At 39.8% G+C, this 12,801-nt stretch overlaps 1 protein-coding gene across 1 annotated transcript; it reads left to right on the top strand.

The window, feature by feature from the left end:
* Window positions 1-11,925, top strand: shtn2 (shootin 2). Its single transcript, XM_084712727.1, has 17 exons — window positions 1-134; window positions 1,440-1,489; window positions 1,884-1,944; window positions 2,631-2,725; window positions 3,078-3,273; window positions 3,378-3,475; window positions 3,552-3,633; window positions 4,428-4,522; window positions 7,284-7,430; window positions 7,532-7,685; window positions 8,394-8,526; window positions 8,646-8,704; window positions 9,888-9,979; window positions 10,076-10,096; window positions 10,198-10,251; window positions 10,338-10,488; window positions 11,652-11,925. The coding sequence occupies exons 1-17, from the start codon at window positions 101-103 to the stop codon at window positions 11,807-11,809; spliced, it is 1,680 nt and encodes a 559-aa protein (XP_084568853.1). The 5' UTR covers window positions 1-100; the 3' UTR covers window positions 11,810-11,925.
* The last annotated feature ends 876 nt before the right edge of the window (window positions 11,926-12,801 follow it).

Genomic DNA, 12,801 nt, shown 5'->3' on the forward strand with positions numbered 1-12,801 from the left:
CTGTTGTTCAGACAGAAAGCAGCTTTTTCTCTGTGCTGGAATGAGCAGCTTAATTTAGTTTTATCAAGCAGCTAAAAACTTGAAAACTGTAGGCGACAGGATGTGGGCACCAGATGAGGGCAGTGCCGCAGCAGGTAAGGCCTGATACTGTGGATATAAACTGCTGATTAGATACTTAATTTAGTCACATGATGACTTTTGCAGTTTCAATAAAATCTCTAAGTATCTAAATAAGTCATGTTATTTATTGAGGACTCGTGGAATAAGATAATCAAGCTTTTAGTTCAGAAAAGAATTTCCTTTTCATCAACCTTAAAATGCTTCAGTTTTGTGCTGTTGCTGATTAAATAAAAGCGACTTTAATATTTTTTTTTAATTTATGGATACAGTTAGAATACCGCTCTCACTTTAAGCTACATCCATCAGACAGTTAGCTTAGCCTAGCACAAATGCCGTGTTGCATTTACGGCGGAAGTTAGAAGTCAGCGCTGGCGATGCCATCGTACCGGAGTTGACTGCATTTCAGTACAAGTCAGAAAACACAGATGGATGCCTCCAGGAAAACCTTAGTCGATCTTGCTCTTTTGCTCCTAAAGTGGTATTGTGTGTATACAAACTGTAGTTTTAACATATAATGATAATAATATACATCATTTCACTTTCTCGCTGAAAGATAGATGAGAAGATTGGTACCACTCCGAGATCTGTCCAGTAAATATGAAGCAACAACTAGCAGCCGGTTAGTGAGATTAGCCTAGCATAAAGAGTGGCGTTTATGTGCAGGACAGTTTTTTGCCTGCTGACTCTGGCTCTGTACGTAATAAGACAATTGATTTTCTTGCTGATAGATGATGATGATGAAAAAGTTGATCCCATTCTCATATCTGTTTGGTAAATATGAAGAAACAGCTAGCAGCCGCTTAGCCTAGCTTAGCATAACACAAAGGCTGAAAGACTGACTGTGCAAAGGTAACCTGCCATCAACTGTGAAGCTCATTAATTAACACGTTATATCTTGTTTGTTTAAGCAGCACATTGTGGTTCATAGGGGGTTATGTGTTGGAGTATTTCTTGGCTGGATACATCAATGGTATCAGTGTTCTCATCTAACACTCAGCAGGAGAGTCAGACGGGTCAAACAGCTGCTGTAAAAACACAAAACTCTCAGTTTGTTGGATGACGTGAAGTAGCAGCGGGGAAACTACTGTGAGTCCGAGTCCACAGAAAGTGAAGTGTGTTTTTGTTGGATCCTTCTGTGATTTCACTTCCTTCATTTCTCTCACCAACCTCCTTCACGTGGGCTCGTGAAGTTCCTCTTGCAGTCACTCTGACAGGATGTGAGGATTTTTGATGATCTCGCCTCCCAGCTGAGCGTCTCTGCTGCCCCTTTGTCAATCCTCCTGCTGTGTGAAGATAAAATGATTTTCTTTTCCCCACAGAATCTGACAGAGAGAGTGGTTTATCTTCTGAAGATGAAGGAGACATTCAGGTATCACTCTTAGTGACAGGCACAGAATAACTGATTAATTTATTACCACTTTATAATGTGCATTAAGGGAAATCAACACTGAATATCCTGCTCGTGTATATTTACTGTTACCCTGGTGACAGTACAACATACAATTTGGTTGAAAAACCTTGGATGTTTAATCAGATTATTCAATTACAGTAAAAAGAAAGAATTTAAAAAAGAAATAAAGAAAATAATTTAAGTGCAAAAACTTGATTACATTAATGGGGAAAAAATGCAATTGTGGTGCCTCAGCTGTTTGTTTATAGCATAAAATATGAATAAAATCACATACAGTTTGCTGTTGCATGATTGATCAATTTCTCCTGATTTGCTTCCCTCTCTGATTTATTTCTTGGTATTTGATTGCTAGTGTGAGATCCTGGAAATGCAGAGAGATGAAGCCAATCAGAAACTGGCTGAGTTGGAGGAAGGTGGGAATCTTTTTTTTTTTTTACCTGTTTGTCCCCCATTCTGGAGGAGTGGAGACTTATCCCAGAATGCATCACAAAGCAGATAGACACTGGGTTGCTCCAACAAAGATTAATTTAATCTAAGATTACTCCTAATCAGAGTAAATCCATGTTTAAAATGAGGAAATCCAGTTTAGTAAATCCACGTTCAGTGATGTACACTGAAATTAAATAGAGTTTAACAATATGGAGATGCTTGCTTACCCAAATTAAAATTTAAAAAACAAATAAATTTGAGTTGTGTCTGTACCTAGCAAGTATAAAAGAGAGGGGAACACTTGTGGCTGCTCTGTATTCCTTAACAAATAGTTAAATTGTTTGCTAGTCGGCTCAAGAGACTGTCCAATTTCTCCTTTGAGAAAAACATGTTGGCTGGAACTTAAATTTAATTAAATCTAGACTACTACACTGAGGTTTAAAGAGAGGTTTAAATTTAATGTTACTTCATTTTAAGCTAGCTAGGCAAAAGTCTCCACTTTATGGACAGGTAGAAGGAAGGAGAGAAGGAAAGAAGGAAGGAAGGAGGGCAGAAACAAATTTCACACAGGGTTAGGGTTAATTCTATGCAAGTTGATTCAGTTTTCTCTCCAGGTCTCCTCTCTCATATTTTTATGAGATGATTAACGACTCATCTTCTTTCATTTCAGTCTCCAATCAGCTCCTGAAAGAGATCAATGTCCTGGAGATGCAGTTCCAGATTGAACGTTCCTGCAGGGAGAGTGCTGAGGCGCTGGCTGTCAAAGTGTTTTTTACTCTTTTTTTTTTGTACCATTGGAGTGTTGCTCCTTTCCTTTCCTTTCCTTTCCTTTCCTTTCCTTTCCTTTCCTTTCCTTTCCTTTCCTTTCCTTTCCTTTCACTTCCTTCTCTGTCTTTTTGTTTCGTTTTTATTCCTTTCATCCCTGTTGTTTCCTGTCCTTCACTTCCTGTACTTTCATTGCTTGTCCATCAAGAGGCTGATGTAAGCACCGCCCTTACATACTGTACATCAGATGAAACACTCTTACCCCGCGTAACTTTTGTTTCATTTGTGTCATTAGATTACAGTAACAAAAACAGCGTCCTCCAGACTCAGCATCGTCTCCTTTGTTGCCTAGGTGACCAAAGAGAACAGAGTCCTGAAGAGAGCGAGCCAGATGCTGATGCCGCTCATCCCAGAGCTGCCTGAAAACTTAACTGCTGTGACCTTTGACCCAGAGACTGACCCCGCGGGTAACTGTGATGTGGTTGATCTCGATGAGAAGGACAACAACGAGGAGACGCTACTGCTGCAGAGTCAAGCAAAGATCACAGGTGAGACAAAACTTACTCAATTTTTTATGTCTGCCTGGGAAACCAAGTTAAAAATAAATTACCAAAAATTCATCATCGCAAACCTGTTCCTGTCTGTGTGTCAGAGTTGCAGACGTCCGTGGACGGTCTGTTGGCTGAGAAGCTGAAGCTGGAGCAACAAGTAGAGGATCTGACCAAAGAGCAGGTCCAACTCAGGGAGCAGGTATATCAGTGTGTGTGAGTGTGTGTGTATGTGTGTGTGTGTGTGCGCACTGTATCACAGACTTATTTTCTCTCAGCTTGCCCTGGAGGTCGATGAGAAAGAGGCCATACTGAGGAAACTAAGCAAACAGAGCAAGACCATGAATAAAATCAAACGAGGTGAGTCCATTTCTTGTTTTGTACCAACAAAAATTAATTTAATCTGAGATTCATTCGAATCAGATTTAAGCAAAACTGGGTTTAAAATGAGTTAATCCTGGTTTAAAATTAAGTAGACCTCTGTTTCACAATTAAAAACTGATCTCAGTTTAGTAAATCCAAGTCTATTGATGTAAACCTAAATTAAGTAGAGTTTATGAAGATTCTTGCTTAAACTCAAATTTTTCTTCGTTTGGAATAAAAATTGTCCAGTGATTTAATGCCAAAAAACAGCAGATTAAAAATGGACAACACCACAGAAAGAAAAAATAGACTCCCTGACAGCAACTGGTAGACTGATTTAAATTAAAGTTTAAAGTTTTGGCGCAACCAAATTATTTAATCTATATTTAGAGTAAAAACTAACATGATGGTTCAATGTAATGATTTAAAAGTGTTTACAGTTTGGCTCAACATGATTTAAAGTTAAGATAAATCCATGGTTTAACCAGGTTTGCTGGTGAAACCCAGCTTTTGTCTTCCTTCTGGTGATATCTACCCACGCAAATAATTGTGGTTTTATGTAGAGGTTTAATGTAAAACACAATGTAAAGCAGTTAATCCTCCTAACAGAGAGAAGTTTTGCTTTATATAAATCTGATTAATCTGACTTATTTATTAAGAAATTTCAGTACTTAATAAATTGGCCGGTTTCATTTTCAGTTCTTCAGTCAAAAACATCCTGAATGACATTGTAAACCGCGCTTAATTTTGTGTGTTTTTGTGTGTATGTGTGTGTGTGGGTATGTCCACAGTCTCCCAGCTTGTCACAGAGGAGTTCACAGAGATGTCTCAGAAGCTGGAGCTGGAGCAGGGCCTCCGGCAGCACGCTGAAGTCTTCGCCCACCAGGTGTGAGCGCGTGGCGCGCGTGTGTGTGTGTTTGTTTGCATGGCACGAAACATTTTGTCATACATTCACACCTATGGACACCAAGGGTGACAGGTCGTGCCACAGGAAGGGAGCAGGAGTGTTGGCGCTGACCTTCGGGCGGGTGCGACGGACACTCGGAGGGGCAGGGGGGAGAAAGAGGTGGGGGTGGGGGGCTCACACACAGACACACACACACACACACACTTCCGCTGTCAGGGTGCAGCTGATGTGGCGGGACAAGAGAAGGGGTCTCCATTCTCTGTTTTCACACTGATGACACTTTGGTCAAATCTGGGCTCTCTGTGTGTGTGAGGAGAGGCGTTCACACACACACACAAGACAAAAGCAGACACACACTCGTGCTGGTAAAAACACCAATTCACTTAAAATCCACATACCCAAACACACACACAAACACACACACACACAGCTGCTCCTATAATGAAGGCCTTTTCTTTCAAAATACAACTCTCCGTTCCCATTTAGCCCCTCCCCTCCCCATAATTAGTGGTCATCACTGCTGCCGAAGGAGAATAGTGGTCTTTAAGCACAACCTGTCTTTGCCTGACACCTTTATGTTTTGCCGAGCATATAGCAATTGTCGCCTTTGTGTGCGGTGTCCTCCATTTACCGGACAGGCGCACAATGGGCCGCCTCGCAGGGGTCCTTACCTGTGAAAAGGACCCCCAACTGTTCACACAATTCAGCCCCTTTACTCTCAATTCATGGTAAAAGACCCCCCTGCGCTGAATGCCTCTTGTATGCACTACTATTTGTCTGTTTTCATGTGTTTTGAAAACACCAACCATTCACACCTCTCCTCTGTGATGCATGGTGGTATAATGATGCAGGGCCTCAAACAGGAAACAATTTGGAGTTTTTTTTTTTTTGTGTCTGTCTGTGTGTGTGTGTGTCTTTGTCTCTTTGTGTAGCTGTGTGTGGTTGTTGGGTCTGTGTGTTTGTATGTATGAAATAATTGTGCTAATTGCTGTGTGAAAATTGCTCTCTGCTTAAGGGAGAGCAGAGATTAGAGCGATGTAATTTGCAGCGTGGAGCCTCGTGCTGCCTGCGCTGATACAGAGCTCAACCAAAACCTGCTGCTGCTTCAGTTCGTCTGCACGCTGATAAAACACAGAAATGAAAACCATTTTTTTTCTCACACTTCCTGTTCTCTAATCACAGACCTGCTCTCAGAAAGTGTCCATAAAATCTGTTAGAGAGACATTTGACAGCATTAATGCAGTTTCACACAAGTGTCAGAGTTTCACAAAAATAACACGATAGGTCGGCCATTGAGGCTGATTATTATAGTTTTGGGAGTCAATATAATGTTGTTTCTGGTAATAAAGTAAGAACAAAAAATAAATCCAACTAGCAGAGTGCACTCACTAGAGAAACTCTTAAGTGTTATTGGTGAGCCCTGATCATTACAAGAAGCCAGGTGGCCTTGCAACGATATGATGCACATTTACATTTGTGGAGATTAAATGATTTAAACTTGATGTTGGTTGGAGCCTGCATGTCCCGGTGCAAGTTGTAGCTATTGAGAAGGTTAGGTTCTTGGCATAGATCTGATTAGATTGCTCTGAATTTAATTCAAAAGCAAGTAACCAGTATCATATTCAATTTATCACGTTTATAACAAACCAGATTTCTTGAAAATTGGTGCAGAAAGTTACAGTCAGTTTTGTAGTGACGTTTGCGTTTCTCATTTGTTTACTGGCAGTCCTTGAACAAACGCATAGCGGATAACAAAATTATTCATTTATTCATCTTGTATGTTACTTAACTTTATTGGATCATGACCTATCGGGTATGGAATTAATCTGGTTTAAGATGAAACAAGACTTTTCTGTGGATGACAATTTTGAGCCACGACAAAAGTCAAAATTTGTCAGACTAGTAGGTATACCTTGTTTTTAGTCTAGCAGTTGTTAACCACTTGTGTCCCCAACCAGATAATTACAAGAAGTCAGCAGTTGATATAAAACAGAACAGTCTAAATAGATTTTTTTAAAAATTTGTGAATCAGCACACTTATTTCTTCTTTTATTGGTCACGTTTTCAGCTGCATCACAGATTTATTTGGCTGATCAGCTGAGTGTGCGACATCAACATCCTCTTTGAATGTGTTTGTTTGTTACTTTGTGGTCGCTTGTCTTTCATATATTGTTTTCTGTGACTTATTTGCCTTTTTGAATTAAATACCCACATTTTACCTGCACATGCAATATTAGACATCACACAAGCTCATGCAAAAGAATAAAAGGTTTGTTTATACAGCCTGATCATTTATGAGCTCTAAACCACAATTATTCACTATAGCTGGTGTATGTGTTTGTCACACCACAGAAGAAAGAATCACATTTTCCCCGTGAATCAAGGCAAAACTTGACATTTTTCACCACTTATCATGATGTTGGAAAATGCTGCTTTGTCTCACAGCTAAATCATCCCGTTTGCATTGTTACTGTTCATCAATGAAGCCTATGAGTAATTCTAACAAGGCTTCCAAGTCATTGTTCAGCCAAACAGTGGTTTGAAAACATTTTCTCTGCATTGTGACAACCTCCTGGGGGAGAAAATTAACAACCAGCCATTCAGATCTTGCTTTATTCTTCCTCTTAATTGTGGTTCATTGTCACTGATGTATTTTCCTTTCACTTTTGTAGAGAAAGATAATCATAAAGATGTGTTTAAGATGTCAGAGGGTGAATCTAGATTTGGTTTGTGTTGTCAGATGATGGAGCAGCAGAAGGTGGCCCACACACGCAGCATGATGCTGATGCAGAGCTCAGAGACCGGCCTGCAGCTGCAGCAGGCGCTGGAGCAAATCTCCACCATCAGCACCGCCCTGTGTGACATACAGCGCTGTTATCAAGACCAGGTGTGTGGAGACGTGATGAAGAGAGAGAGAAAGATGGGTATGCAGTCTGATCTTTTTATGTTTTTCATCATGTGTCCTGTTTCCTTCATCCCTGTGTGCAGGTGAAACAGAGCCAGAGCACTGTCGACGACAGCGGCGCTCTCTCTGAGCTGCAGACCCTGAAAGAGCAGCTGGAGAAGAGCGAGGAGGAGAGGAAGGCCTTCGAAACTCAGCTGTCTGAGGCTAACTGCACCGTCACACAGCTCCAGGAGGAAGGTAGCTGCTAGTGGAGAAATATGGATAATATTGTTTAATTGAGATACTAAAGCCTAATAAGTAGTCCTGCACAATTAATTGAAATCACAATATGGCTGAATGTAAAATCCAAATCAGCAGCTGTAATTTTTTTGATAAAAAAAAGTTTGATAAAACAGCATTATAATGAAGTGCTGTAGCACTGCAAAGATGCCCTGGTCTACAAATGTTGTTCTGTATAATTTAACAAAGCATCATATTTTAGAAACTCTTCATATGTTTTCTATGTATTCTCATTCAAATATCTGAATGTGTAAAGTAACTAGTACCTAAAGCTGTCGGATAAATGTAGTGAAGTAAAATATTTACCTTTTGAACTGTAGCGGAGTAAAATGAGAAAGTTGCATAAAATGGAAATACTTAAGCAAAGTACTGGGGTAAATGTACTTAAATGTACTGAGGTAAACCTATGAATAACATCACAGGCACTAGTTACTACAAACTGTGTATGAAAAGTCATACTGAAATGTTTTCTCGCTAATTGTTCAATTTCATCCTTTCATCATAACTAGAAACATTTCCTGTCACTATATTGTGCAAAGTCCTCGTCTCAGACATGTCAGGGCTTTAATGTCTCTCCTCAATGTGTCTGTCTCTCTATAAATTTGCATTTCTCTCATTTTATGATACTGATGATCAAAAGTAGTGTTTCACTATCTTCTGCTGTAGTGAAACAGTTACAAGAAACACACGACCAGGAGGGAAAAACCGATCAACCAGAGGAGAAATCTGCTCCTGCTCCACCTCCACCTCCTCCTCCTCCTCCTCCTCCTCCTCCACCACCTCCCACTACTGTCACCAAGTATGTTCCTTCCCTAAAACGAATAGGACAGTCTCAGTTTCACATGATTTTTTAGTTTCAGATGCTGTTTCTTCAAAAAGTATGACAGTTTGACCCTTGTGACCTCTCTGTCTCTGCAGTTCACTTGATTTCCTGAGAAGCAGGAGGAAAGATGGAGCCAGTAACGCTGATCAAAAAGGTGAGTCTCACACTTTCAATCACCCACAATAATGTCAGAGAAAACAGTTCTCACCCTCAAGAAGAGATATATCCCGAAGCTTAAAACTAGGGGTGCGAATCACAAGTTTTATCAGCACAATATTATATGGATTACTTGGACAGTGATACCATAATTGCAGCAATCGCGATGGGAGCCTGAGATTGATATGAAATGATCAGTTACAGAATTCTGCTTTTGGCCATGAAAGAAAAAACAACACATAAATAACTAAATAATTGTAACCTCTCAAGTGCAGTGAAGTTGATTTTTAATCGATTCCATTAACACATAAAAAATGCCTTAACAACAAGATAATAACAAGAATAAAATTCAACTCAACAATAACTTAAATATTGTTTATTGCTAGTCGTCATGATTAGCTTTAGCCTTAGCCATTGCATAAATTAGCAGAGCACCTAGCAGCTTAGCATCTATTATTAATACTTTTTCTCACTTACCGCTGGTTTAAGTCAGTGTATCTCCTGACAGAAAAACGTATTTTCAGCCTAACATGATGATGAAACAGAGCAGCAAATATTGCCGTGACAACAGCATCAAGTTAGTGGACTGTGGAGTGAGATGTCTGGCCAGGTTTGTCGTGTTTCCTGAGCATTTTACTTCATAACAGCATTGTTTGCATATATTTGCACGCTGCTGATTTAATCCCGAGAGAGTAACTAATCTTAATCATCTTTTTCTTGGCTGCTCGCCCTTAACTGCCTGGTGCCAAGACTGTTTGAATGTTTAGAAAAGAGGTGCACATGGTCAGAAACAATAACATAGACATGCCGTGGAATTTCAAAATAAAGGCATATCTTAAAGATGATGATACTGATCGCTGTTTTCACTTTGCATCAGTGATACTGATTCGTTGATCGCTGTACTGATGCATAAATCCAGATCGATAGATTGTTACACCCCTAATTAAAACAAGTGATCATTGAATTTTTATGATACTTCCTCTCTGGTTTCTCAAAGCACATTAAACAAAACTTCATCTTTAATTTCCTTATAAATTAGATGGAGTACATAGTCTACGTTACAGAACTGGCAATGGTTTGACTTGGAGTTTGTTCAGAGCAGAAACACCACGGCAATAAGCTCTCAGTCACACTGGTTTAAAACAGTTTTAAATATTTTATCCATTTATACTCTGAACCAGCACCTCTCTTGAACATGAAGGCGAAAGCGGTGGATGAAATGATGGAGAGAATAAAGAAAGGCATCATCCTGAGGCCCATCAAAAGAATACAGGTGCACAACTTATATAGACTTATATATGGACACAATCTAAACTAATGAATAATAAACTTTGATAGCTATTATCTCATTATCTAATTTTGCTCACAGGAGGATGACAGCTCATGGAAGGTCAGTTCTTTTCAAATTTGCGTCTTCTTATCTTTATTATAAAGCAGCTGTGAAACAGTTCCAAAATATTTCCTATCTTCAAATCCTAAATCTTCTTCCAGGACCAGAGGAGTGAAAACAGAAAATCAGCCATCCTGGAGTTGAAAGGAATGCTGGTAATGTACTTAAACTCGCATTAAGTGTCAAACGACTGTTTTCAGCCACTGTGTTTTAAAGAGTCTCTGGCCGTTCTGCTCACCAGGACAACATGAAACGCCAGCCCAACCACAGACGGTCGTCCAGGAGGGTGATTGGCAGAAATGTCGGTGAAGCAGAGCTCCTGCAGGTTCTCCAGAGGAGGAGGAGAGCGATGGGAGAGAACCAGGACCTGCCGTCCTCAACACAAACACAGGGTATGCTCTGCATTCAAAATGATGCTCCAGTGGTGGTGACTCTTGTCCTTTATTATTTTTCTGTCCCTCCATTCGTCCATCTGTCCCGTTCTTGTGATCGTGATATCTCAGGATCACCTGGAGGGAATTTCTTCAAATTTGGCACGAATGTTCACTTGGACTCAAGAATGATTAAATTAGAATTTGGTGGTCAAAGGTCAAAGTTCAAGGTCACTGTGACTCATGACTGCCCCATTCTTGTTAACGGGATATCTGAAGAACACCTTGAGGGTATTTCCTCAAACCTGTTGCAAACATTCATTTGGATTTAAGGATGAACCCACTAAATTTTGGGGGTTAAAGGTCAAGGTCACTGTGACCTCGCTTAATACATTTATGTCCCTAACTGAAGAAAACATACATACATTTTTAAGATGTCCAAAAGATTAAGGGTCATCTTCACTGTGACTTCATCATGTTCAGCTCTGTATCAGTCCTCTGTCCTCCTCTGGAAAAAGTCTTTTTGCCAAAAAATACACCTAATACCTTAAATTCCTTCAAAGTCTTTACTGCCTACATCACATCTCTGTCTGGACAGACAAAGATATGAACTGTAACTTGACTGGTTGGCAGAAGTGTACAAATGTGAGGCAATAATTCTAGTTTAAACCCAAATTAGAAATAGAGACCATCTTGTGTTGGGATCACATCGTCAGCTCACTGATGTTCTGATCCATGAGTGGTTAGATGTTTTTACTACACTATTACCTGAGTACTCATCACTCAAGAGTCAGACCACACCTACCTCTGAACTCAACCCTTATTTTTAATCTCAACAGTACACCTGTGAACTTTCATGACTAAATCTTGGCCAGTTGTTGCATATAAAAACCTGACAAGGTACTGCCTCAGTGGTTGTTTCTGCTACAGTTGAAGGGACTTTCAAAAGCAAGACTTCCTCAGTTTGAAGTTTTTTTTTTAAAAAAAGGATGTGTAAATTACTACTACTACTACTACTTTCACCCCCCCCTTACTGGGACCACACCCATCTTTGAACTTGGCTTTCATTTTGATCTCCACTATGTGAATGCATGATAGTGACCATAGTGGACTCTGTGTTCAGCTTTCATTCACATTTTTAAAATTTTGCATCTAACATGAGGATGTGGTCATGTCTTGGTCAGACTCCCAGCAGCAGCCACACTGTGTCCCAGCAGCAGGAGACGTTCGCTGGGCAGGCGAGAGCGGCAGCGCCCCTGTGCTCCGGAGGCTGAGACAGAACAGAGAGAAGAGGGACTCGCGCATCAGAGCATCAGCGCTGCTCATGAGCCAAGACAACTGAGAGCAGCTACAGGAAGAAAGACCGTCTTTAAACATCACTGTAGTCGAAGTGTCAATGCTTTTTTTTATATGATGATACACTGAAAATGAGTTTGTTGAGTAAACTGCACCTGCAATGGTTATTTTTCTGGCAGTGACTTATTGAATAGCTCTTTCTTTAGACTTCAGAGGAACTTATTATATATTGCATGTGTTCAATTAACACATGAATGCATTGCTTTTTTTAATCCCATACAATAAAATGCCAACTGAACTTGGTCTTATATAGACTTCAGTTGTATTCATCTCATGATCAAATAACATCAGAAAACAGTTCTTAAAGGAATAGTTTGTATTTATCGAAGTTTGGTGTCATGAGGTCCGTTTTCCCTTCATTTTAAGTAATCTTAAAGGGATAATTCAGATTTTTTTTATGTCTGATTGTATGAGATCATAATAGTCAGTATATTATCTGCAGTAGATGGTGATTGACACATCCACAGTTTGGAGAAGCAGAGAGGACAACCAGTGCAGTAGAAAAACAGTACAACATCAGCTTAAGTGTACACTATATTTAAAATATTTTCACCTCTTTACTTTGCCATCAGACAGTTTTTTTCTGACAGGAAACTGCCGTTGTATACGCCACTCACTGCTCTCTCTCCAAACCAACCAAACTCCACTGATGAAATCAGTAATTTTACATAGCAGAAGAGCTGCTGGTCCTCAGCTGCCTCGATTGTTTCTTTGCATGTTGGTGTGACTCTGATGAATCTGAACTAACACTTTAAAACACTGAAGAAACACAAAAACACAAACAAACTAACCGACCGAGGCAGTGGTAGACCAGCCACCCTGTGTTCTGAAACACTCGGTGGTAAAATTACTGTTTATGCCAATGGAGTCTGATTGCTTTGGTGAGATCAATATTTGGTTTATATAAGGGGAGTTTCACATCAGAAAAATCTGTCTGAAAGCAAAATAAAGTGATTAAAATATTCTAAATATAGTCTA

The sequence above is a fragment of the Lutjanus erythropterus genome, chromosome 23, assembly GCF_056507025.1.
Source record: "Lutjanus erythropterus isolate fLutEry1 chromosome 23, fLutEry1.hap2, whole genome shotgun sequence".
NCBI classification, from domain to species: Eukaryota; Metazoa; Chordata; class Actinopteri; order Lutjaniformes; family Lutjanidae; genus Lutjanus; species Lutjanus erythropterus.

Coding starts and splice junctions, on each gene's coding strand:
- shtn2 (XM_084712727.1), top strand. CDS start 101: ATGTGGGCACCAGATGAGGGCAGTGCCGCAGCAG. Junction 1,945..2,630: donor ACTGGCTGAGTTGGAGGAAG/GTGGGAATCTTT, acceptor CTTTCATTTCAG/TCTCCAATCAGCTCCTGAAA. Junction 7,686..8,393: donor CACACAGCTCCAGGAGGAAG/GTAGCTGCTAGT, acceptor CTTCTGCTGTAG/TGAAACAGTTACAAGAAACA.